The sequence below is a fragment of the Jaculus jaculus genome, chromosome 11 (genome assembly GCF_020740685.1).
Source record: "Jaculus jaculus isolate mJacJac1 chromosome 11, mJacJac1.mat.Y.cur, whole genome shotgun sequence".
Lineage (NCBI taxonomy): Eukaryota > Metazoa > Chordata > Mammalia > Rodentia > Dipodidae > Jaculus > Jaculus jaculus.
The window spans coordinates 3429524-3457051 of record NC_059112.1 but is presented as its reverse complement, the minus strand read 5'-3'; the positions used below and the strand labels follow the sequence as shown (position 1 = coordinate 3457051).

Here is a 27528-nt window from a genome sequence, read left to right as displayed (position 1 = left end):
CTTGGTACTGGGTAATTAAACCTGGGTCCTTAGGTTTCACAGGCTAGTACCTTAACTGTCAAGCCATCTCTCCAGCCCAAATTATAGTGTTAAATTTTAGTTTAAGCTGAACTAAGTGGCATAAGTTATCTTTAGTTTGGGAGCAATCCTTAGATATGTAAAATACAGACTTTGTAAACTGCACTGTGACACTGGCCATAGGTGACGAGCTCAAAATGAGATCCACTGAGTAAGTGAGTAAAGGGCTCTGGTCTGTGGATGGACACTTACATGTGTGTGATTCCATGACACTCACCAAAGCAACTATGAGAAGGCGACTGGAGAGCAGTCTGTTCTCTCGTGAGAAGCTTCACCACACTAGATGCATGCTGCATTGTCCATGAGGTGAGCAGGGTGCTATGGGGCTGTGTGTGGCTGAGGAGGCCCACCTGCCCCTCCCCTACTCCAGGGGGGAACAGCTGGGGCAAGGACTGCTCAGAATCACTGTAGCAGGGCTGGAGGGATGGCTTAGCAGTTAGGTGTTTATCTACAAAGCCAAAGGACCCACATAAGCCAGATGCACAAGGGGCACACACATCTGGAGTTCATTTGCAGTGGCTAGAGCACTGGTGTGCCCATCCTCTCTCCCTCTTTCTCTGTCAAATAAATAAAATTTAAAAAGTAAAAAAACAAAGAATTATTGTAGCACAGAGATTCTTTGGTATTGGAGTTGTTAAAGTGATTGTACGAATGTGTATCAGGTGAACAACTACCCTGGGTCCAACTTCAAATAGCTCTATTGAGTCTCGGGTCATTCTTTAACTCTTTAATAATATTTTTTATTTTTATTTTTTTAATTTACTTGAGAGAGAGAGAGGGAGAGGGGGGTAGGGAGAATGGGCATGACAGGGCCCTCCAGCCACTGCAAACAAACCAGACACATGTGCCACCTTATGAATCTGGCTTATGTGGGTCCTGGGGAATGGAACCTGGGTCCTTAGGTTTTGCAGGCAAGTGCCTTAACCACTGAGCCATCACTCCAGCCCATCATTATTTAATTTTTAAAGGCTAGACTTACAAGCATGATTTTATGTGCTTTTAACATGATAGCCACTGGAATTAAGCAACTTTTGTGTTTGTAACCCAGCTACATTTCTGGACAGGGGAAAGACAAAGGCCACAGTGCGTGTTCTGGCAAAGCAGGACTGCAAGGCGCACTGCAATGTGAGTATAAGGAAGGGCTCTCCACTCCGCAGGGAGGGAAGGGCTCCTTCACTAGAACACGAAGTTCCAGGGCTCGTCACAGTGACTGGGAGTAGGACAGAAACTAATAAGAACTGCACCTGAGGTCCAGGGGTTTTAACTGTAGGCAAACAAACCTAAAACCTGCAAAGAAAAGACAGGCATAATCCCATAAAGAGGGTCCCAAAACAGAAATAATGCTCTGGAGATGGCTCAGTGGTTAAAGGCATTTGCCCACAAAGCCTTCTGGCTTGGGTTGCCTCGTACTCACACAAAGTCAGATGCACAAAATGGCACATGCATCTGGAATTTGTTTGCAGTGGGAAGAGGCCCTGGCATGCCCATTCTTTCCCTCCCTCCTCGCAAGTAAAATGTTTCGCAAAAATTTAAAAGAAATAATTCAAGAATCATAGGATTTGCTTAACAAAGAATTCAGGAATAATAAAACTTTGACTTGCCATACTGGGCAAGAAAAAAAAACAAACTAGAAATCTCAATTTAAATGTCTCAAGAATCCAGTGTTCTGTTTTCTCTACCATCATGGTCCACAGACTTGACCCAGCGCTCAGACTTTCAGAATCAAGCTATTCGTGGCCTGAAAGCCAAGTAACACTGTCTCATTACCCTGAAGATTCAAATGAAAACTGGTAACAAGACCGACCAGGTGCAAGCCCAAGAGAGAACACTGGAGGAGAACCACCCTGGGACCACAAGGATTTGGATGCAATGATCACGATTTATGCTGAGTCATGGCCAGTGTGGTAAATCCTACCACATCAAGCTGAGAATACCTGCCATGGGGGGGGAGTTGGCCATGTTTAGTTATGAATATGATTGTTCTTTTTGTTGGATCTATAGGAGAGTTGCTTTGGTATTAAATATGTAGAAGCTTATAAAAAAGAATCCAATATGACTTCATGGAATACTTTAAAAGTTCAAGTCCTTAAATGCAGTCTAAAAGTACATATACTGAATTCACAGTCAAATTTCAAGAAGAAAAGTACCAAAGATGGAGGTGAAAGGTCTAATGGAGCTACAATATACCAGATCGTTTTATAGGAAAAGATGCTATCCTTTAAGGGGAAAAATGTATATATGTATGTATGTGTATATACATGCAAACATAAATGTATGCAGACACACAACCATGTGTGAAGAGTAGGAAGACCTGATCTAACAGAGGCTAAGCTTAGATGTGAAGAGTCTGCAGAAAGCTCTCAGAATGCCCAGTAGTGCAGGCAGGTCACTGGTGGAGATCAGAAGTACTGGATTTGTGTTTATGTGCTGTCACGTAAGGGACATGGTCACTGGTCATGGTCAGCACACACAGGGGTGCCCAGAGAAGGATTCCAGAAAATGGTCAAATGCTGAATTGTGGGGGAGTAGTGATTAAAAGACTGAACACCAGACAATAATCATCTCAGACAGTCCAGGGGGTGAGCTCCTCACTGCCCATGAGCACTTCTTTTCTCCAAGTCAGTCAAGGACAGGATGAAAATGCTATCTCATAGGCAGGTGAAAACTAATACTTAACTCATGACAGCAAGTTACTCAAACTTTTGACTTAAATAAGGAAAAGGACTCTAAAGGAAATGGAGTAACACAAGTGATAAGAAAAATCCAGAAAGAAGACTTAAGAGCTGCCATTTGGAAGAGAAGTTAGGTTTATGTTCTACAACTATAGAAAATAAATTAAAATCCACTGACATTATTAAAGGGGTAATATTCAATTCAATGCAGAGAGAAGTTGCATATTAGACAAAAATCATGATTGCTTGAGGCCCATTTGGTTGGCTTATGTTTTCTATTCTATACTCCAAACTGCCTCATTGGACACTGACTGCCTCCCACTCCCCTTCTGGATTAATTGTCTGGTGAAAACGTTCTTAACATTGTAGCTCCAATAAAAGTGAAAGTCTGAAGCCAGACCTGTCACTAGCACACTCGTCCAACAACTCACGGACATTCCATGAGACATCTTCTAAGACAGCTGCTTCCAGGTAGAGGCATGGCTTCACATGCAAAGGGGTGATGCGAAATTCATTTAATGTAGGAGAAAGTAAAGCAGCTGATGTTTTAAAATGGCTTAAAATAACCCCAGTAAATAAGCAAGATAGAGAAACAATAAGCTTAAGGCCAAAGGAAGTAGAGAAAAACAAAAAGCTGGTTATTTTCTGGAGAAGGAGCAGGGCTGGTGGGATGTATGGCCACTGGGAACAGCAGTGATGGCCAAAGGAGGCATTTGTTAGTATAAAATCAAGAGCATTAACAAACACACTGGCTAACGTTGCGTGTGTCTTTCCAGACGCCCGACACTGTTTAGAACGTCTCAGCCTACACTGATTCAAGTGGTCCTTGAAACACTCGTAGAAATACCCTCACTTCATGGCTGCAGAAACTGAGACTCAAAGATATTTTCAGTACTTTGGCCAAAATCACACAGCTAGCAGAGAAAGCAAGGGATAAAAACTGGAAGGGCAGATTCTAGTTGGTAGTTTTAACCATTCTGCCACCCACCCCCCGAGCCCTGGTGCAGGAAAGGTTTCATGTGGAATGAAATTTGCTGTGCTCACAAGTACCAGGCGGGACTCCACTAACATCTTTACCTTCTTTTTTTTCATCGTCAGGTAAATTTTCAAGAAGAGAGGACCCAGATTCTGAATTTATTACCAATGAAAATTTCTTCATTATCATTACAGTGATATACTAAACATACTGGGAAAAATAAAGAAGAGATAGAGCAAAACACTGAAACAACTGAACAGGGGGAAAAAAAAAAAAAGACTGGGAGCAATATATAGCCAGCATCTGGGCTCTAAGAAAAGCATGATACACAGATGTTCCAAGAACTCATGAATTTGACACACACAATGCAGATCAAACGTGTTAGGGACAAACGGATGAGTGCCAAGGCCTTGAGCTCTGGCTACTGGTTCTGTGAGGGGTTCAGGGTTGAGCCCAGAGTCCTTATTAAATAACCCAAAAGAAGAGTAAACAGTATTAATTCAATTTTCAGATGACCTTAACTTTGATGAGCTTGCCAACCATGGGAAAAGGGTAGAAAGGTGAAACTCTGACCAGAACTCCTTTCCTTGAAAAGAAAATTCCTTCCAGTTCTGTTCCCGGACAGGACAGCTTCTCCTGGGACAGTTCCCTGGCAGGACAACCTGACCTTGTCTGCCTACCCTGCTGATGGACAGCCTGGTCTGGCCTCAACAAAGCGACACTCGTTTTCTTTCAGATGGTGAACTAGGCCTTGAGGAGCAGGAAGCCTAGTGGTTAAAGACACAGGCTCTGTAGCTAAACTGCTTGGATGTGGTCTTAGCTAATAACTCCAGGCATGTTACTCACCTCTGCCTCAGTTTCCTCATCTGTAAAGTGTAATTATCAGGGCACTGTTCACACAAGATTCTTGAAAGGAACAAATATCTGGACAGTGCTTAAAATGATGTCTAGTCTTCACAGAGGTAAAAACAAAACCCAAAATATTGGGAAGATTTATTGCTATGATCACAGAGAAATAAATAGTACATTTGTGGACCTTTCAAAAAAGAGACTTGGATAACTGAAGTCATGACAAGACAGCCTTGCTGAATCTGGTTGGACAGACAGATAAGAATTCTGAAATGATCTCTGACAAATTATCATGGTCTGCTTTTATCGCTCATGCAGTTGAAAGTGCAAAACAAACACCTACTTGGCTGTGAGCCCCATTTCTAGAGTGTTCTATTACTCAGAACAGGGAGCTGTCTCCCAGCCTGCCAACTCTCCTCCCGACTCCAGCTCCGCACTGATGGTAAGAAACTACTGTTTAGAAATACTCTTGCCAAGTTTTCATTGAGCGGCTGCTATGAGCCCAACTATCCTAGGACTGAGAAATGAAGTAGTCAATGAGTTCTTCTCTGCACTTATCAAACATATCCTCTAATGGGGAAAAGGAAAAACAGGCTAGAAGTAAGGAAACTGAAACACAGAAAGATAAGCCTGGGCGGAGGCGAAGGTGCTTACTTGTCAGGCTACAGGCCCCATGTGAGTTTAAAAAAATAAAGAGCCAGGTGTGGTGGCACACGCCTTTAATCCCAGCACTCAGTTCGAGGCCACCCTGAGACTACATAGTAAATTTCAGGTCTGCCTCTGCTAGAGTGAGACCCTACCTAGAAAAAGAAAAGCAAAACAAACAAACAAAAAAGCAAGCTCAGTGCATACAAAATAAGTGCAAGAGCTGTCAAAGAAACAGATCTGAGTGGTGAGGAAAGGGAAGACAGAGAGAAATGCATTCTGGGCAGAAGTACAGAGTCAAACACTGTCTATAAGTGAGAGCAGACACAAAAGCCAAGTTGTACATAATTAGCAGAGGCCAAATTTATGTGAGTCTACATGATGTCAAGAGTGGCTTTCCTGTCATACTGGAAGGTCTGCGGGTCTATTCTTTCCTTTCTTCTACAAACTTACTCAAAATAAAAGTAACTAAATAATAAATAAGCTTTCCAAGTCTCTTTAGTCATTTAATGTGTCTCTTCCTGGCACTTTTCTTCTTTTACTAATATTCTATGCATTCTTTTTTTTTTCTAGGTAGGGTCTCACTCTCACTCTAGCCCAGGCTGACCTGGAACTCACTCTGTGGTCTCAGCCTGTCTTTGAACTCACAGCAATCCTCTTATCTCTGCCTTCCAAGTGCTGGGATTAAAGGTATATGCCAGCCACCACACTGGGATTCTATTTTCCTTCATGAAAGAAAAAAAAAAAAAAGAGTGGCATTTGTTACTGTGCGCCAGTGTATTTTCCAGCTATACAGTCTTTGCTAAAAGAGCCCAAATTGGCTCTTTGTCTGTCTAGCCCATACACATCTGTTTCTTAAGGTTTTGTTTTTTAATTCTCTTCTCACACATTTTCCCTCCAATAATTCATTCACTGATGTTACTTCAAGCATTGTTAGAGACTGATGGATTTCAAATGTTTATCTGGCTGTGACTCACCTCTGTCAAGCTTCGGAGTCCTCTGTTCAACCTCAGGAACAAGCCTGCCTGTCCGAAGCATGTGTGAGGCTTACGCCGAAGACTCAGCCTGGGCTTTCCACCCGCGAGGCCCTGTCCTGCCGACGAGCCGCACCTCCAGCCCCAGGCCTAGCTATGCGCAGGCGTGTTTCTTGTGTCAATTTGTACTCAGCTTTGCCTGCAGGCTCATCCGACCCTGAAGCCCATGACCAGCAAGACTCAGTCATGTGTGATCCCTGCCTCTCCCCATGCATCAGAGCCATCACCCCCAGGCCTGCCCTGCCGCACCCCCAGTGGCTTCATGTCCACGAGCTTCTCCGGGACTTTAACACCTATGAAGACTTCCGCTGATGCTGGTGTTTGGGTGGTGGTGGCCCAGCAGTTCTCTGCTAACTCAGGTGGCTGTTTTAGACAATCTCGTCCTGTGTTATTTGTGCTTTTATCCATCTAAGCACCAGAGAAGATCGGGGAGACCGAAAGTATGCAGTTACAAAGGCACCGCAGAGCCATTCTGGTTTTTGTAGCAATGGTCTAAAAATCACAGCCCAGGCAGGAAGGATTCCCTTAGCCCAGGATTGAGAAAGATGGATCCTAGAACAAGATGGAAACCTTATCTATATTTTAGGGTGGTAGGAAAGATGAAGGCTGGGGTCACCCCCTCCAAAAGACAAGGTTAGTCTGAAAACTATATATTAAGAAAGAAAAATGAATGCATTTCAGGAAGAGGCTGAGGACAAGGGGAAGCCAAGCTACTTCTGCAAAAGCCCAAAGGGATCTCAGGAAAATCCACCTGGGGGCGTGATGTAGGCATGAGCTTCTAGCACAATTGGCCTCAGATATCACAGTGTATCTATCCTGCATTCAGAATTCTCTTTCCATTACAACCTCTAAGGATCTTTAACACCCTTTATGGCTTGATTAACAAGATAAAATTCAAGCTCCTTAGTATGATGTAACCAATTTGGCTTCTTATCTACTTCCTCATAGTCTGTCTCCCACAGCTCTCTTTAACTTATAACACCAACACACCCGCATTGGTTCCAAAATGACCTTAAACAAACACTTTCAGTATCTTACTATAAGCTCTTCCAAGACCCATATTCTTTTTCTATCCAAGAAATGCCAGTTCATTCTTTTAACATCCAACTTGAATAATGTACCCTCCCTGAACACTTATTGGGCTTCCAGCATTTCATAGCAAACCACATCTTTTCAATTCATATTTTCATAGTGTTTTGTGGATGAATCTTCAGAAGCAAACAGCTTATTACCATTATTTGTTGATTCTTTCCTGATAGAATTAGCAAGACATGGAAAGGGGCCATATTTGCTATTTTTATTATTATTATTTCTAATAGGACTGGCTTATAGCCTATGAATGCTTGGATCAATACATGCCTGGAGGACTCATGGATTCCAGATAATGATCCCAAACAGAAAACTATTTCATGACCCCAGAGATTTCTTCAGCACACATTCCCTGCACAGAACCCACCTTGCATTCACATGCAATACATTCCAAAACATTACTTAAAAAACCAAACCCACTGCATTGATTAGGTCATTAACCACCTATCACGTATGTATTAAAACTTAAATTCATTGTGTGTTGTAATAATCAGAGTATTTGGGGAGAGTTTATATTTTCTTTAAAAACATCTAGTATAGCAGCCTGTTTGCATCTCTATTAGCTGTTCATTATCATAGATACCAAGAGCTAAGACTTAATGAGTTTTCTCAAAGATTTCTTGAAAATATAAGACTTTGTCTCTCTTCCTCTTCCTCTTCTTCTTCCATTTTGTATTGGTGGAAAAGGCATCCTTTTAAATGAACTGTTTTCTTTTTGCTTGATATGTCTTGAGATTAAGGCATGGACTCAATTCTCTGCAAGGCACTGATGACTTTCAGAGGTGCCATTCGCCCAGAAAGTCACTGAGTCCCTCGTCACAATGGCAAGAACAGCTGCCACCAGACAACATAGTCCTGCCAGCAGGAAACATCTGGCACAGTGAGAGAATATGTCCCATGCTCTTAACCACAAAACCTCTTTTTGTGGTTTGAACTAGGGCCCCAGGCATACTAAGCAAATGTACTGTCCTTGTTAGAGTCTTAAAGTAGGCTGCGAACTGGTTTGATTCAATCACACAACTGAGCTCATTCTGATGACGTGAGTGGGATAACATGACAAAAACACAAGGAAAGGAAAGATACCTTGTTGAATCTGGCAAGCAACAAGGTCAGAGGCAGGAAGATAAGACAGAAAGATCAGGGGCTCAGAGGCAAAGATCTACCCAGGCTCAGGTCCTGACCACCACGTATCAGCTCTACGACCCCAAGCCCTCTAGGTCTCAATCTCCTCATTTGCAAGCTGGACCCAAAAATGACAGTTGGGGGATCGAGACCATGACGTAATTCAGGCACAGGATTTAGCAGAGGGCCAGGCACAGAGCAGGGGTTAACATGTTTAGCATATAGCTTGGTCCTTACCATTCCATCTTTCTTTAAATCTAGACAGAAAACTAACTGATTTCAAACATCTTGAAGACTTCATCACTAGCACTGACGTAACCAATGTGTATTTTCATAGACTACTTTGTGAACATAAATGTATGAGTCATTGTCAACCCCTCTTGTCCCTCAGGTAGCGAATGCTCTTGCAAACTGTCCTGCTTTTATCACAAAACCTCCATTACTCCATTACTCCACTGGGAAATCATTTCTAGCCACACAATTTAAAATACATTTGTAGTTCATTTGCATTCATTATCCCTAGGCTGCTACTTTATTTTATTTCAGTGCTTATTCTATGCTTCCTGTTTATTTACTATTTTTGGTGTGTATTTTTTTGTGTGTGTACTTATAGGTGTGGGCCACTGTGATGCACATGTGGTGGTCAAAAGACAACTTTGGACCATGGTCCTTGCCTGTCACCTCATTTGAAGCAGGGTCTCTCATGAGCTCATTGCTATTTTCCAGGCTAGCTGGCCCATGAGCCTCTAGTAGATTCTCCCACCTCTGCCTCCCTTATCACCCAAGGCATACTTGATATTGCAGACATCAGCTATGGCGTCCAGCTTTTATGGAGGTGCCAGAAACCCAAACTCAGGTACTCTTGCTTGAATGGCAATTGCTTTATCCACCCAGCCCTTACTTCTTCTTCTAACCAGCCAGAAACAAAAATGCCAAAACTCCATATGACAAGATATTGTGGAGACCTATATGCTACCTCTTAGAAAACAAAATTTTGTAAATATAGGGTGAGCTGTATAGAGGGGCAAAAGCTTGAGCCACCTTTTGAAGACTTTCATATAAAGTTTCACCTCAGCATATCATGCTAATATTAATTTTCTACCTTCAAAATTCAATCAAGTAATTCTTAACTGAAACATCCAGTGCAAAGGTTTTCCCTTCTCTCCCTCCATCCTTTCCTACCTTCTTCTCTACCCTCCTTCCTTAAGATGAACAGAATATTGGCATCACTCTTTGAATGGTAAAGTTTTATAACCGATTCAAAGATTATTCTGGGCAAGGCCTGACACTTTCAGCGCTCATGTCAGCGCTGTACGAATGATAACAGAATGGAACACGCCACGTATGAATCTCGCTCAAGTATCTTCTCTGTTTCAAAAATCAAATTGTTAGTTCCCTCCAACTGGATACCAAGCAGTGCACCAGCTTTCTCTAGGGGACTGAAACAGTCACAAAATTGTATGTCAACTGGGGGATTTCTCAAAACCCAACTTTACTGATTGTAAATTATCACTCCAAATTCTAAATGCACTCACAGCACAGCTGTGACCGCATTAGGGATTTCTGCTTCTCTCTGGATACTTACTAAAATCACTTTGTTTAAAGTTATTGTGTTTTTGAGTCATCATAGTACCATCAAAGTACAAATGAAAAATACGTTTGTTGAAAACAAAACTTCTGGGTTTGGAGAGATGGCGCTGCAGTTAAAGGCACTTGCTTGTACATCCTACCAGCCCAGGTTTGATTCGCCAATACCTAGATATATCCAGACACAGGAAGTAGCTTGTGCTTCTGGAGTTTGCACCAGTTTTTACTATCTCCCTCGTGGTAGCAGAAAACTTTCGGGGGTGTAATGAATGGTGTAAGTAGAGTTAGCACCTCCATCAGATTTTATTTTTTTTTGGTTTTTTGAGGTAGGGTCTTACTCTAGCTCACTATATAGTCTCAGGGTGGTCTCAAACTCATGGTGATCCTCCTACCTCTGCCTCCCAAGTGTTTGGACTAAAGGCGTGCACCACCACACCCGGCTCTCCATCAGAATTTTTAAGTCTTAGATAAGTATGTTCATTTATTTATTCATATTCACAGAACAGTGCACAAAGAAGATGCCTTATGTTCACTCATTTAACCTGCTGTATTATTTATGGGGGAGGAAGAGAGAGAGAATATGTGTTTATGGGTATGCAGGGGCTCTTGCTGCTGCAAACTCTAGACATATGTACTACTTTTTGCATCTGGCTTTATGTACATACTGAGGAATCGAACCTGGGAAGGCAGGCTTCGCAAACAAGCGCTATTAACTGCTGAGACAACTCCCCAACCCTCCTTGAATCCTTTCATTTTTCCTATTACTTTTTTCTCATGGAGCTAAGAGAGCAAAGCAGAGTAAGAAAACACCAAGTAGCATGCCTATTGTCTCTTCAAGCCATACAAAAGTTAATATTCCAGAGTCCAAAACACTCATGCAATTGAGCAAGAAACTCCTCATGTACACTATTCAGCAAGCCTGATAATCTGCTGAGTGTTCATCACAGGAACTGTGCCAAGGAACAGAGAAAATCTTTGAAGCTACACTACTTTTTCATTCCACAGCAATATGCTATGTGTGTGACATTCTGAAATGATACTTCAGTGAACAGAAATGTATTTGACAGTCTGAAATATCAGGTAGAAGGTATAAACTATTCAAGAACTTGAGAATTTCTCATCTTCACTATAATTGTATGAAATGTAATCCCAAGCATGGCTGGTGAGGGAAAGGTGAACAATACGGTTTCCCAGAGAAACCGAGAGCAGAGAGCGCGCAGAAGGAGAAGCAAGAGTGATGGAGTGTGGACTGTGAACAGAACAGGATGCACTGCATGCAGGGCCAGCGCCGTCTCAGTGGTCTCTCAGGAGCAGAAGGCCTGCACGTCGTCACCCGTGATTATTCCTGAGCAATTACTGAGCCAGTCCTGAAATACACTAAGAACACCCACTTGAGGATGCTGGCAGAGTTTCTTCTTTCTGATTAAGGCTTATAAAGGAGAAATTTAAAGGCTCTGACCAACTGCTACAATCTATGTGTAACATGGAAAATATCCTGTTTATTCAAATCTCTGAGCATAAATCATCCATCATCCTGGAATATAGAGCAATGCTGAAAGAATTATTCCATCTGCACAGCCCAAGTCAAGGCAGATGGGCAAAGTCCTGAGAGTCCTCAATATTCCCAGAACAAAATAATCTAAGCTCTAATTCCAACCAATGTATGGTGATATATATATACACACACACATATAATTATTTACTGGGGAGAGTGGCAGATAGTGAGAGAATGGGCATGCCAAGGCCTAAAGCCACTATAAACTAACTCCAGACACATCTGACTTATATGGGTCCTTAGGCTTCTCAGGAAAATGCCTTAACTACTAAGCCATCTCTCCAGCCCTAATATTTGGCTTTAAATATATATATATATACACACACACACACACACATATACATATATATGTATGTATATATATATATACACACATATATATATATATATATATATATATATATATATATATTTATTTATTTATTTATTTGCAAGGAGACAGAGAGAGAAGGAGAGAGGGGTGTCAGATAGGGAGAATGGGCACTCCAGGGTCTCCAGCCACTACAAACAAACTCCAGATACATGCACCACTTTGTGTATCTGGCTCTAGGTGGGCACTGGGAAACTGAACCAGGGTCATTGGACTTTGCAGGCGAGCACCTTAACCAATGATCCATGTCTCCAGCCCCAATATGATTTTTAAAATATGAATCCCCTTGCACGATGAGAGAAACCAGCTGATGTATGAAAATAAACTTTTGCCTCAGGCTATGTCTTGGCATTCTTGCATGGAGAGCAAAATCCAAATGATGTAATGATGGCCAGGTTTGGGGTGGGAGGTAGAAGACACAGGTTCTCACATCAGTGTCCAAAGGACACTAGCAAAACAAGGGGCGACAAAATGATCAAAAGCCTCAGAAGGAGTTGGTACTCACAATGTTCATCAGGGTGAGGAGGTAGTTTTGGACATGCTCTTTTCCATGGAAGCGGACCACAGAGTCATCCACTCCAAGAAGCACCTCAATATTGTAATCGTTTTCTCCTGCGTGTCTGCGGTGCCTCACCGTGTCATTCAGATGCTGGCCAACACTGCCGTAAAGGACACCAAGGTCATCAGGGCCATCCAGGTCCAACTCTGTTGAGAAACAAAAGCAACTCAAGCATCCCAGCTTCCCCACTGTGCCTCCTGGCACCTTTGTGGAAGGAAGTGAACCTTCCCGGGGCCTACCCTTACAGTCGACAGGCTCCAACACAATGCTGCCAGTTTACTCTATAAACAGTCGACTAGACGCATGTGACCAGAATGACCCCCAATGAATTCAACATGCAGCAGCCACACTGAGTAAATCATACTGGTTTCCAGGGAGCAATGCCACCTGGGAATTCAGGGCAACAGTGTATCCACTTGCCCTGGCTGCGTGCCAGAACATAGCAAAGGTGAGTTATAGAGTAATTGAATAAAGACTAGAAATAGAAATGTGTGTTAGTATGTTTACCCTGGCCAGTGTAAAATACTATGGTTACAGAGTATAGAATTTGTATTACATAAATTTAACTTACTCTTCTTTCCAGTGGTCTTAATTTATAAATTAAACTATATTCCATGATAGATAGGAATCTATGTGTGGTTCAAGTGATATGCCAACATCTCACTTTACTACTCTGATGAAGGCTATCTGGCAAATGCTGCTAGGGAAAATGTTAAACTCTTAGTATAATTCTCAACATCTTGATTGGCTGATATCTAATGATAGGTAAAACACTCTATCATACATGTGAATATATATGGGATTCAGTAGAAATGACATAAAAGGAAAAAATAAATTATAAACAATTTATATTCATTCAAGGAATTTAATTGTTTTAACTTTCTAAATAGACATTATACTGTGGACTGAAAACCACACAGAGATATGGAAAAAGAGTGAGTCAAATATTCTTAAGTTTAAGCAACCTAAATTATATCAAACGAGTATACACTTGGGAAGAAAATGTTTCAGTGGATTAAAAAATATCACCGGGATTCTAAAATTAAACAGATTATTCAAAACTTCTGGTATAAAAACTGATGGTCGATTCATCTCCACTTCCAGTACATAAAACTTAGAAAGGAATTTATAAAGTGCCTTGATGTCTAAACCAAGTTTGACAGACCAACTGTGACTCATGCTTTATATAGAGGGTTATTTAATACTGTACTGGGGCCTGTAAGCCATTTGAATCAGCGTCTGACATTAACAAATAGGTATTTTCCTCTCCACCTTTGTGGTTTCAGTGAAGTTGAGGAAGGGAAAAGGTGTCTCTTGGCCAAGATTGATGGCCAAGCATTATCCACGCGGGATTCGAGGCGTGGAAGCACAGATCCCACTCACACCCTGTGACCATTCGGAAACGTATGAAATGCCCACGCCTGCCCGATGTATGGGCACAGGCTGTGTGTGAGATGACTTGTCTGAAAGCTGCTCTGTACTTCCCTTTGACTCAAGCTCAGGCGGTCACTCATTAGCTGGCCGTTTTCCTCTGCCCCGCAGTGCATGGCTCGCTCTCGCCGCCTTCCACATCAGAGAGCTTTCCTCAAAAGTCACCTTTCAGGAGCGGCAACCCCACACAGAGGGCAGGAACCTGCACCTCTACACAGCTTGGCTATTCAGCCTCAAGTCCTTTCACCCACGAGGATGGGAGACACGGGGCTGCCGTCACACACATGGAAACTCACAGATGAACTCCAAAACGGCTTGCTTTGCGCGAGTGCCCGAGGCAAGCTCCAGTGGGCGGTGGGAGCCGCGTGCTCACGTCACGGAGGCTGGCGCACAAGGAAGGAAGCCGGACCGCAGGGCCAGGCCAGTTCCCTTCTGCTCAGACATGCTTTCAACCCGGCCTTTTGCAACTCTCCTAAAATAAGTGGTTTTCTGATAGGAGAATGATTTTCATAGTGCAAAGGGAACTGAGAAGGAAGAAGGGAGCCTTTTCAATAAAGCACTTTCTTCTCCCCTGGTGCTATGGAATGTTATCTTCCATGGCTCCAAATGCAGAAAATATCAAACATGTTGGATTTATGTTAATTTTTAATATTTCACTTACTGAGTGAGTGGGTGCACCAGGGATTTCTGCCACTACAAAAGAACTACATATATACATGTCACTTTGTGCAGTTGCTTTTATGTGGGTACTGGGGACTTGAACCTGGGCAGTCAGGCCTTACAGGCAAGTGCCTTTAACTGCTGAGCCATTTCCCTAGCTTCTATGCCTCCTTTTAAATGTAATTGAACAAGTATTTATTTGTATGGGATGTTTTTCCCTCCTTAAGACAGGGACTGTCTACTTTAGCCCAGGCTATCTTTGAATAGCCTCAGCCCAGAGTGTTGGTGTTACAAGTGAATGTCACCACACCCAATTAGCTTAGAATTTCTAATCAGACACATCTAGCTTCTAATCATGGTATTGTCACCTCCTCACTGTGATTTCACTGAAAACACCTATAGTGCTTTTACCCTCAATGTCTTAATTTGTGAAATGGGGTAAGTATAAATATGTTTGAATCCCTGAGATAATCTGAATTAAAAACAGTTAAAGCCACCATGCACAATGCTTGGATATTACTAGGAATACTTGAATTTAGGGGAGATTCTCAAGCAGAAATATGGCCCATTTTCTGCCTAATCAGCTTTATGAAAAGAGTACCTAAAGTGTGCTGCTGGTCAGACAGCTTCCTGTCCCTGAAGTGATTCCTATGTTTTGAAAGGCAACACGGCTACACTGAAAAGTAAGTTCTGCTTGTGTTCTGTGTCTCTACATCATCTTGTGATCGAGACAGTGGTGATTCTCTGCTCAGCACCCACACTCTCCTTCCAAAGTGTAAAGACAGCAAGAAGCTGGACATCACATCGGGACCCCGAGGATGTGGCCACGGAGTAAAGGCATGTGCTGAGCATGGTGGTGCTGTGTGTGTGGGGGGGGGGCTCCAGACTACCCATGTGTGGGACTCTGACATGTCCCTGGAACAATTCCAGATAACAAATTAGAGATGATATTCCCGTCACGTTTGGGCCAGCACCCTGACTGATTTTTCTTTTTTTGATATTTTAATTTTATTTATTTGACAGAGAGAATATGGGGAATTGAACCTGGGTCCTTTGGCTTTGCAGACAAATGCCTTAAGTGCCATTCCTCCAGCCCTGATTTTTCTTTTATATGACATGGATTCTAATCCTAACATATATGACAGTGACCAGATTTAATTTCATTAACTAGGTTTCTCCTATAGCCCTACTTTCAATAAAAATGCAAGTCAATTTTTATGCTATTAACATCAATGGCAAAGATTCACATTGCCAAAAGGAATCCTAGCCTTATGTCTATTAATAAATGAGGAAGGATCCTATTGTTTTTGCAGTAACAATATACAATAAATCTATATGTAGACATGGGGCATTTCTCATGAATGGAATTCTATTTTGAAAGTGAAGTCATTGGAATACCATAAGCTGGATTTTCCAAGAGTAGGTAGACAGCGTAAGGCACAGCTAAAAATACATGTGAACCTCGGGAGCAGAGAGAGGTTTATGTAAATAAGTGTGTGAACTTGTTTATATTACTTTATGGCAATTTTTCCATTGAAGTCTTACTTTTCAAAGTTAAAAACTCTCTTCTAGTAAGGCATGGTAACAGTGTCTCCAAGTATGTAAGGACACTATTGTACCAGGAAGTAAAATACTCTCACCAACTGATTCTGATGGTTCATATTCAGGCCAACTTATGATGTCAACTCAGAAGTTTCACAAAAGAATCCTACTTTAAAAAAAAAAAAAGACATGACTACTCAATGAATACTAGTTTCCATTATTTTTCCCCCAAAATTCTAATTGTATGTATTTTGAATAGATTTGATTTTCTTCTGTTTAACTAGTACTTAACTATTTCAAGGGACAAAGTATGACATTTTTGAGTGGAAAAAAAAAACTACCATTTAAATAAAAAAATACTTTCAAGTTTTGGTTTGTGATAATGTAATAAACAACCTTAGTGGCTTTGTTGTTTCAGCTACAAATCTGGCTTTTAGTAAAAATCTCTGCACAGCAGGTACATTTAGCATCAGATGGTCATTTAAAACCATTTAAAGCATCTTAAGCAATAAGGAGTCGTAGTAGTCTGTATGACAAAACATCTAAAGTAAAGTGAATCCATAAATCGATCAAGGACCCAGCTCCTTCCACCCTTTCAGATCTTGCCAGTGTAGTGAGCCACTTTGTCTTCAGATTGGCTGAATTCTTTCAAAGTGGTCAATCAATCCCAGCCTCAGAGCCGGTGCTGACTGGATCTGTGGGGCTTGTTGCCAGCTACTGCAGCCAGTCTCCAGTCAGTGAGACCAAATTTAGTGAGAGACCACGTGTCAAAAAATGAGGTGAAGAGTGATTGAGGAAGATAGCTGATACCAACCTCTAGCCTTCACACACATATGAAATATACATACACACACACACACACACACACATATATATATATTTATATATATATACATATATATACATATACCTATATATACATATACATATATATACATATACATATATATATACACACACACACACATATATAATACACACATATATTACAAGTATTTACAAAATCCTCTACTGTGATCTGATGACTGCCGAAGTTATTATTGCATTCTTGGCCTCTCTTTGTCACTAGAAAGGCTCAGCCCTGTATTCTCACAGTCATGGGTTCTTATCCCAGCTGTGCTTGCTCAGCCACACAGCAACCATTTATTGAATAATTGGCATGCTTGGGTGTGGGCTATTTTGGCAAAAAAGTACATTACTCTGTGTTAAACTTAAAACAAGATAAATGACATTTTAAAAGTATAAACACGCCCTAGATGTTGCATGGGCACACTTAAAACTAAAACCTTTTCATCCTCTAAGATTCAAACCGCAGTGGGAACACCAAATTATTTGCTAAATCCTGCACTAGGTGGAGGGATTATCTTTCCCTCCAGCAATGTATGTGATCACAGGGCTTATTCTTGTTATCTCGTCCCCATTCCACCCCGCGGGGGCTTCTTAGTTTAATGAACTAGTAAACTGCTTCTGCCTGCTTTTCTTTTGCTTTTGCTTAAGACTGTGATTTGAGTTTCTGAAACTGAGAGAACCTTGATGAATGAGGCCTTCGTTACCCTCCTCACAGTCAATAGTCCTCTTTTCCTTCCAATATTCTTTAGAAAACTGCCGTCCTATGAGAGGACCTGCACTCCATATTCTGTTTCATCTTCTGAGTTAATTACTTTAGCTCCATTTCCTTTTACATAAAGAACTTCATTACCAGTAAGTAGTCACTTTTTTTTTCCACCAAAATCCTTAAATTTTTCAAAGCAGTACAATTTTCTAATCTACATTTAGCCCAACATGAGTGTTTTTCTCCCTCACTCAGTTCTGTATTTTATTCATCGTTTCCATGGCTGAGTTGGCTGCACTGAGGGGCGGACGGCAGGACAGGGATCAGGCACCCGACCGAAGTTCCGCTGCGCGGAGCCTGGCAGGAAGGCAGGCGGCCCTCTCGAGCCTCTGCCACAGCGGCAAGAGCAAAGTCATGTGGGGAAAATAAAACAAGATGAAGGGCCAGGGTGAAGGGGCACAATTTTAGATAAAATCGTCAAAACAAGAGGGTGCAGAGTGGTGAATTATCCAAGTTCTGTCTTCTTGGGATATCTGCCAGGGTTAGCAGGTACTGAGGCTGCAGCTGAGTGTGGCTGGTCTCCCAAGGGTCTGAGTGCCAGAAACCGTGTCCTCCAGTGACGGTGAAAGACATAGGGAGCCCTTCCTAGGCACTGCCATCACTGCCCTCCATGCTGGTGGAACCCACGAGAAAGGCCTCTATCATGAAGTTGGTGCACTCTGGGCCTTAAACCTCCAGAACTGTGAGCTAAGTAAACCCTTGTTTTTTGTTTTTTGTTTTTTAAGAATGAGCAAGAGAGGCAGGGAGAGAGAGAAAGAAGGAATAGGTCCAGTAGGGTTTCTAGCCACTGCTAACAAACTCTAGACGCATGTACGTAGGTACTGGGGAATCGAACCTGGGAACTTAGGTTTTACAGGAAAGTGAACTTTTCTTTTAAACAGGTAGCTTGCTTCATTTTTCTGTAGTCAAAACCTGAGTAATATGACTAGTACATTAATATTAACCTTGTAGATTTTATAGAAAGAGGCTGCAAAATATAAAGAAAATAGGAACAGATTTGAGAGTGTGGTAACTGCACCAAGGGACACTGTTTCAATGTATAGGACACATGCACAGGGCATGCTGCCAACCTACAGTTACGTCATGTGGTGCAACGGACCAACAGCCCTCCACCAGCCCTGGCTGAGCGGGAGCCTCGGGGAGGGAGGTGAACCTGACAAGAGCTGGACATGGCACGGCTGCTCTGACGGAGAACCTGCAGGACAACGGGGTGGGGGGGGGGGGCGGCTGTAGTTGCTTGAAGTCCATCGTGGCCAGCGGCCAGCCAGAAAATGGGCACTTCAGTCCTGTGACCAAGGGCCTGAGTGGCACCGCCGTCCTGAGCAATGCTGGAAGAGCGCTGTTCACTAGGCTCTTCAGCCAAGAGCTCAAGCCAGGTCTGGCGGTACAGGTCTGCAACCCCAGCTGCTCTACTCGGGAGACAGAGGCAGGAAAACCACAAGTTCAAGGCTTGCCTGGGCTACAAATAAGCTCAAAGCCAGTCTGGGCAATTTTGTAAGGCCCGCTCTCAAAATAACAAGTACAACAAAGACTATGAATATAGTTCAGTGATCGAGTACTTGCCTAGAATGCTTGAGGCCAGAGGTTCAATTCCACACACTGGAGAGTTTAACCTGGCCAATGTTTTGACATTTTGAAAATACTGCATGTTTACATACATGTAAAATGTGGGTGTGCATACATGTGTGTATGGGCATGCACACTGAGGCTAGAGGACAGGCTTAGGTGTCATTTTCCAGAACACTCCTCCCGCTAGCTGGAGCTCACCAGGTAGGCTAGACTAGCTGGTCAGTGACCCTCAGGGATTCTGTCTCTGCTACCCCAGTGCTGGGATTACGGGTGTTGGCACACCCATAATCCCTGAGGGTCACTGACCCACATGACCCACATTTTACCTGGGTATTGGGGCTCAAACTCAGCTCGTCATGCTTGCATGCCAGGTATTGTATTGACCGAGCCATCTCTTCTCCCTGGCCCTGCACTGTGATTCTGGCCAGGTGATACCTCAAGCACAGAGCTCGTACCACGTCTTTGGACTTCTGACCTATGGAACCCACCATGGAGGACTGGTTTTAAGCCATTATGTTTGCAGCAACAACAAGAACTCAGCTCCACAGTTAGCTCTGCTTGTTTGGGGACAGATGCCACAGCAAAATAAAATAAAACAAAAAAGGGCAGATTTGTAAATCTTGCAAGTTAAGAAGTGCATGGGATCCTTAATTAAAAAAAAATGTTTTGTCTGTTAATTCTAACATTTCTGCCAATTCTGAGTCAGTTTCTAAAGACTTATTTTTCTCATCATTATGGGCTGCATTTTTCTGCTTCTTTGCATACTTGGTGAGTTTTGATTAAAGATTTGACATTGCAGATTTTATCTTTTTGTCTACTGGATACATTTGTGTCCCTATAAATATTCTTGAGCATTTTCTTGGATGCAGTTAAGTTACTTGAATACAGTCTGTTCCTTTTGGGTCTTGCTCTCAAGATTTCTTAGGCAGGGCCCAAGCAGAATGCTTCCAGGGCTAATTCATTCCTGACTGCTACTGAGGAAGGCCCCTCTGTGCATTCTTCAGTGCACCATGAATCATGAACATCTGCAGACTGGCCTGTGGCAGCCCAGATGAGAACTAGACGCTTTCACCTTGAAGCCAACGGTGGGCCCTCTCTACGCTCTGTCCCATTTCCTCACATGCATGCACTAATCGGGACTTGGCTATGGAGGGAGGACCCTCTACCACTCTCCAGAGTTATTTCTGTGCAGCTTGCTTCTCTCCTATCAAGTTCTATCATTCTCAGCTCTGGCTTCCAAGTTCCGGGCATCTGTCACATTCCCTCTGCTTGTCCTCCTGAGAAGCAGAGTGGAAACCCTCAAGGCAGTCAGCCTGAGTGTTCCTGAAGCCTGCTTTGTTTTTTATGTTGTCCATCTCTTGGGGTCACTCTCATTCACTGCCTGGTGTCCTCTATCTTGAAAATTGTGGTCTCATATTTTTTGCCCATTTCTAGTTGGTTAAAACAAGAGCATAAACCTAGTCTCTGTGATTCCATCTTGGCTTGGACCAGGAATTCGCTGAATTTGGCTTTGCTACAAACATATGGTAAGTTAGAAGCTGTTCTCTTTGCATCAGTCACATGTCTCAGAATTATCTCATATGCCCTAAGTGACTTTCTAGGCACATCTACTCAGACATGCAGAAGGCAAGTGGCAGTGAGAAGTTCAGGATGAATCTTGACAAAATTCTCACCATATATATATATATATATATATATATATATACACACATATATATATATAATGTATAATTTCATAAGACATTAAATGCCCTTGAACATGCTGCAACACTCATGTATTTATGGAAGGCAGATAAGGTTCAGCAACACTTAAAATTATATTCACCTTTCTCATCCAAAAATGTGAACGTCCTTGTTGACTCAAAGCTATCTGAGTTAAAGGCACTGCAAACATGCTTATAGAAAAATTGTCTTTCAAGATTAGGGGGTTAAAGCTGCTCTGTGGTGACATAGCTTAAGCACAAAGCTCAAAAAATTAAAACTGGGGGGCTGGAGAGATGGCTTAGCAGTTAAGCGCTTGCCTGTGAAGCCTAAGGACCCCGGCTCGAGGCTCGCTTCCCCAGGTCCCACGTTAGCCAGATGCACAAGGGGGCGCACGCGTCTGGAGTTCGTTTGCAGAGGCTGGAAGCCCTGGCGCGCCCATTCTCTCTCTCTCCCTCTATCTGTCTTTCTCTCTGTGTCTGTCACTCTCAAATAAATAATAAAAAAAATTAAAAAAAACTTAAAACTGGGGCTTGGGAGATGGTTCAGTAGCTAAAGGCATTTGTTTGCAAAGCATGTCACCTGGGGTTTTGATTCCCCAGAACTGATGTAAGTCAGATGCACAAAGTCGTGTATTGTCTGCAATTCATTTGCAGCTTCAAAAGGTCTGGTATTCGTATTCTCTCTCAAATACATAAAAATAATTTAAAAAATTAAAAAACAAACATGGGTATTACTTTACAGTCCCAAGAACATGCTATTTGAAACACTCACTGAATATATTGTGAGCATTTTAGGGAATGATGTTTGTAAGACCATATATAAATGACAGAAAATTGATGTGAACTTTAAGACGTTGTTGTGGATGTGAAGACAAGACTTCTATGAACTAGAGTTCATGGCTGGCCATCTCTTCAAGTCAACAAGAACAACAGGAGGTGAGTCGCTCAAAAGAAGCAGGACCTTGTCACCTGGAAGTGGCACAGTGGACATTTATGTTTGACAAATTCTCACATTGAAATGTACATTTCTGGATTTGAAAGACTCACTGTCATTTTACCCCAAGAAAATAAATACTTTATAAAATATTTGATATACATACATTCTTCCCTCCTTCATGCATTTCTGGCTACCCTCAATCATTTGTTTTCCTTCCCCTCTTACCTCTATCAATACATTTCCAACATTACTGAGTACCTTTTCAGCACAAAGCCTAAACTGGCCTCTACAAACTTAGGAAGAATTCACCAGTTCCTGTGACTGGTGGTTACAAGCTAACAAGAAGGAGGGATACACTGACAGAAAGGTAAGTGTGTCACTGGAGAAGAATCATGTTGGTTGCTCTGCCTGGAAGAATTTGAGACCATTTCAACAGAGGGGATAACAAAGACAGATGGGTGGACAGACAAGACAAACAGACCATGGGTCCAACATACGCAGAAGGCCTGGTAAGCACTGACACGTCGAGGAGACAGGACTTCAAAGATGGAGCAGAAAGAACCTGAAGATTTATGTGGAGAGATGTGGTAGGGAAAGGTTGAAGCAATGTCACGAAGGAACTTAAGGGGCTAGTTTTCCTGGGTGGTCCTTTGTTCATGCTTGCTGTTTGACCATAAATACAAGTGAGCTTTCTGTTCTTTGAGAAGCATTCTCGTTTGAACCACAAATTAAATGAACACCTTATTCATAGGTCTTTCAGTCTCAGAATGAGTTCTTGAAGGCAAGACTGAGTCTATATAGCAAAGATACAGCAATAGAGCAGGCTTTCCATGTTTGTTTTCCATGTGCGTGTGTGTTCTAGTCTCTCTTGCAGCATCCCATGGATTTAAGCGCAGTGGAACAGAACAATGAGTGTCCCACTCTCACACTTTTCTGCCACTTTTTACTTTCTGGTGACACCCTGCTATCTGTTTCCCTTTGCAGGACTGGCATGATAGGCGCATGTGGCCATGGCCAGCTAAACTTGCGAGGCTTCTGGAGACTTGAATGCGGGCAGTTCCAGAGCCCTCAGGCTCTCACGCTAGTGCAGGAAGTACACTAACCCAGTGAGCCGTCTCTCCAGTCCTCCAAGCCCTTCGTGTAGTGACAGTCTCTCTCAGGTGAGGAAGCTGGAGTGGAGAGTTAGTTATTTGGCAGTCATAATCCAAGCTGGATGTGGTGTACCCTTCTGCACAAACTGGAATTAGATTCCTCAGTGGATTTGCACTGAAAATTCCACATGAGAATTTGGCTAAACCAAACAGATGAATGCAGGTATGATTTGGAATTCAGAAAAGGCATGTGTGGCTGCGGAGCTACTTGGGGCGAGGGCGTTCTAGGGCAGGCCCCAAGTGTAGTTGCCAGCATGTAGATTATGAAAGGAAGTTGTGGTAGCAAGTACAGAGCTTTGTTATCCTTGGAGAACATTGTGATGGGAAGTTGGAGACAACAGGTCCAGAGGCAGCTATCTTACTCTCCTGTTTCCTGAGGAGTAGCAGTAACAGCACATGGGTGAGCCAACCTGCTCTCTGGGCACTCGTCCTGTAGCCAAAGATGCAAGACTATTCCTCCAATCCTTACAAAAATTTAATGTGCACTGATTTCCATACATCAAATCCTTCTGTGCTTAAAATAGCTAGTGTGGCTTGAATTTCTTGGCACTGAATCTTGACATATATATGGTAAGTTATTTAACAGAACTTGGCCTCAAAAGCACGTCCATGCAGTAAGAAGTTTGGGTTAGTCAGTTCCCTGTAAGATCCTCCTACCTTTGGAATTCTGTTTGTATTTCTGCACTTTTGTAAAGTGCCTCGATGCCCCATTTTTCCCTCTCTTGCATTTGTCAGGATTGTCTTCAATTTGGCTGGTAGCCAGATTCATTTACTAAGATAACTGATGAATATACTTGAATACAATATATTGTTCCAATAAGCAACACTAGGACATTCATGACTAACATTTGCAAGGTTAAAATACTGAGCTTTGCCCACAAAAGTATTCAAGAGAAAATTCTTGGTTTTTTTTTTTTTCTTTTTTCTTCTTCTTCTGTTCAATAGTCAAAGTACAATTTGGGGGGAGCAAAGAATAATCAGAGATAAACTCATTATAGCCCACAGTATCATATGTCAACAAGGCTCAGAACAGGCATGTAGCCCATATTTAGTGATATCTATCCTAACAGTCATTATACTCAAGTAAGGAACCTGTGATATCTGAATTTGCATACAATTTTGGACTCTTGAATTAATCACATGGTGCTTTTAGACAGACATAGAAATGTTCCTGACATGTAGAATACATTGAGCCCGTTTACAAATGGAACAATGTACACGAATAGTAACCTAATGATCTCAATACACAAGCAATTGGTCAACAAACATTTGTTAAATAAGGGGCAAAATTCAATGAGTTAACCATGAAGAGAAAGCAGAATATATTAATGGATCTTAATGGTTCAGTATGTAAACAAAGGAAGAATAAAGACCATACCTAGGTAATTGAAGTAATATTATCAAATAAACACTGGAAACAAATTATACATGCCAAAACGAGAATAAAATTAAAGTTATTGTATCTTATAATATACAGAGAGGCATGTGCTATAATAAACAGGTTGAGCCTCCCTAACTGACAATCTGAAACTGGACTCTGAAGCTTTTTTGGAGCATTATGTATTGGGCCTGAGACATTTGCCCAAGAAAGGCTATGAAAATATTCTAAAATATGAGAAAAAGTCTGGGGCATTTTTGGACTCAAGCATATGGGAATGAAGGATAGTCAACCTGTAAAAAATATTGTATTTCACATACATACATGTCAGAGACAGATGCCCTCCATGACTCCTTGCTTTCTTATTGTGAGTTTATCTACTCAATAAAAACTTATACCAGTTATACAGAATAGTCTTCATGCTTACACATTCATTTGAAGTCATGCAAAGCAAATACAAAAACAAAAGAGCAAGTGTGGGGGTGGGGAGGGGGTGAATTACCATGGGATATATTTTATAATCATGGAAAATGTTAATAAAAATTTAAAAAAAAAAAGAAAAAAAATCCTGTAAATAGGGCTGGAGAGATGGTTTAGCAGTTAAGGTGCTTGCCTCTGAAACCAAAGGACCCAGATTCTTTTCCCCAGGACCCATATAAGCCAGATATGCAAGAGTGCACATGCCTCTGCAGTTCATATGCAGTGGGTGGAGGCCCTAGTGCACTCATTCTCCCTCCCTCTATCTGCCTCTCTCCCTGCAAATAAATAAATAAAAATAAATTAAACTCCTGTAAAGACTTTAACTTGAAAAAAAAAAAAAGAGCAACCAAACCCTCAAGTGGACAAAAAGTAAAACGAAAGAGAACATTGATGCATACATGAGAAATAAGTATGCTGCTAAAGGTGGTCCTCTCTAAGGCTACTGCATGGGAGATTAAGAAGAATCCAAAGATTTAATTTTATAAAACTTGAATTACAGGAAGATACTGAGAATAAAGTTACTTCATGGTAGGAAATGACTTGAACACTGTAGATTGCCAGAAAATGACAATAAATTAATTTTACCAAAAACATATTAAAATAACAGTCCTCAGGAAAAAAATATCACAAATATGTAATAAGTCTACTAGGAACTATAAACTCAAACACTTCCTAGTTGGAAAAAATATTCACAATACATATACAAAACAGGAATCGTGTCCTAAATATACAAAGCACTCTGCAAAAATATCCCTATTTAAAATAAATTCCCTTTATATGTGCTTCATAAAAATCACATACTTTAGTAGCCTATAAATGGTGTATAATGTTTCTCAACATAGCTAGCTATCAGGAAAAATAAAATTAAATCCAAACAAAACATATCTTCCTCAATGGCCATAATTAGACACTAAAATGGAATATGCCAGGCAATAAACAAGATACAGATGAAATGGAACTGATATACAGTGGAGGTAGCAATGTATACAGGTATAGGACTTTCTAAAGTAATTTATTTTCACACACTTAAGTTGAACACACACAAAGCTCTTAGGACACATCAGTTTTACTGCTATGTAAAAAAAAGAACAGAAATAGGTCTATATGTAAACCCACTCTAATACATTTGGAAGAACATTTGGGGTTTGGAGAGATGGCTAAGCAGTTTAGGTGATTTCCAGCAAAGATTAACAATCCTGGTTTGATTCTCCAGTATCCATATAAAGCCATATGCATTTGGAGTTCATTTGCAGTAGCTAGAGACCCTGGTGTGCCCATACGTACTCACCCACTCACACACTGTCATATATCTATATCTGTTTATCTCTCTGCTTGCAAATAAAATAAAATAAATATTTGGAGTAAGGCATTGCATATGGTAAAAGATGCTCACTTGCAAGCCTGATGGCCTGAGTTAACTTCCAAGCACCCACATAAAGCTGAACTCAAAATGCTGCAACCATCTGTGATTCCAGCACACCTATGGCAGTGAGAGGTGGAGCCAGGAGAATCCAGAGGCTCCCAGGCCAGGTATGCTGGTGCACATTATGTGAAGCAGGCAGACCCCATCTCAAGCAGGGTGGTGGGAGAAGACAAAGATGCTGAGGTTGTTCTCAGACCTCTCCATCTGTACTGTGGCATGTGCATGACACACACAAACACACACAGTCATACACGCCTACATATACATACATCACACACACACAATTTTAAGATGGGCTTTTGTATTCATTTTTATTTGAGACAAAGAAAAAAAGAGATTGACGATGGGCACACCAGGGCTTCTAGCCACTGCAAATGAACTCCAGATGCATGTGCCACCTTGTGCATCTGGCTTATGTAGGACCTGGAAAATCAAACCTGGGTCCTTAGGCTTTGCAGCAAGCACCTTAACTTCTGAGCCATCTCTGCAGCCTGACAAATACACCTAATTTTTTAAAAGTAAGATAAAGAGCATTCATAGTTATTTGTAACTAAAACTGAAATGTAGGTTGGATGAATAGATTATTGTAAATTTGCATAAAGCAACAGAAAACAATTGGTATTAGTTGCAACAGCATGGTCATGTTTCTTAGACAAAAATTAAGTAAAGGCAGCCAGATAAAAGTAAATATTACATGGTTCATATAAACATATATATAATACATATAATATATACATTTTAAGAAAAGCCAAAGCCCTGATATAAATTAGAACAGTAAGTAAACAAAGTAAGCATATGGAATAAAGAAAAATAATTTCTCTAACTTAATGTTCATGATGCTTACATTTATAAAAATTTAGTGGGCAAAATGCTAAAGTTTTTAGCTAAATCCTTATGACCTCAGAATTTCAAGTCGAATGTAGATCAAGGACAAAGAAAGATAAAACAGAACATTAAATATAAATCTATGCTTACTAATGCAAGTGACCTCTGCCTCATGAACATAGAAATGGGAGGCTGTTCAGGACATGAAAACCCAAGATTTCACTGTGTAGTCACCTAAACTGAAGGCAGATGATTGACACAGCACGGATGAAGCCCAACGC

General features: G+C 41.5%; 1 protein-coding gene across 4 annotated transcripts in view; it reads right to left on the bottom strand.

The window, feature by feature from the left end:
• The window catches only part of Adamts3 (ADAM metallopeptidase with thrombospondin type 1 motif 3), a 183715-nt gene that overhangs the window by 32690 nt on the left and 123497 nt on the right, over window positions 1-27528 (bottom strand). For all 4 annotated transcript variants that reach the window (XM_045161178.1, XM_045161179.1, XM_045161180.1 and 1 more), the window contains exon 5: window positions 12483-12682. In XM_045161178.1, the coding sequence (XP_045017113.1) occupies window positions 12483-12682 (200 nt within the window). The remainder of the gene's footprint in view (window positions 1-12482; window positions 12683-27528) is intronic.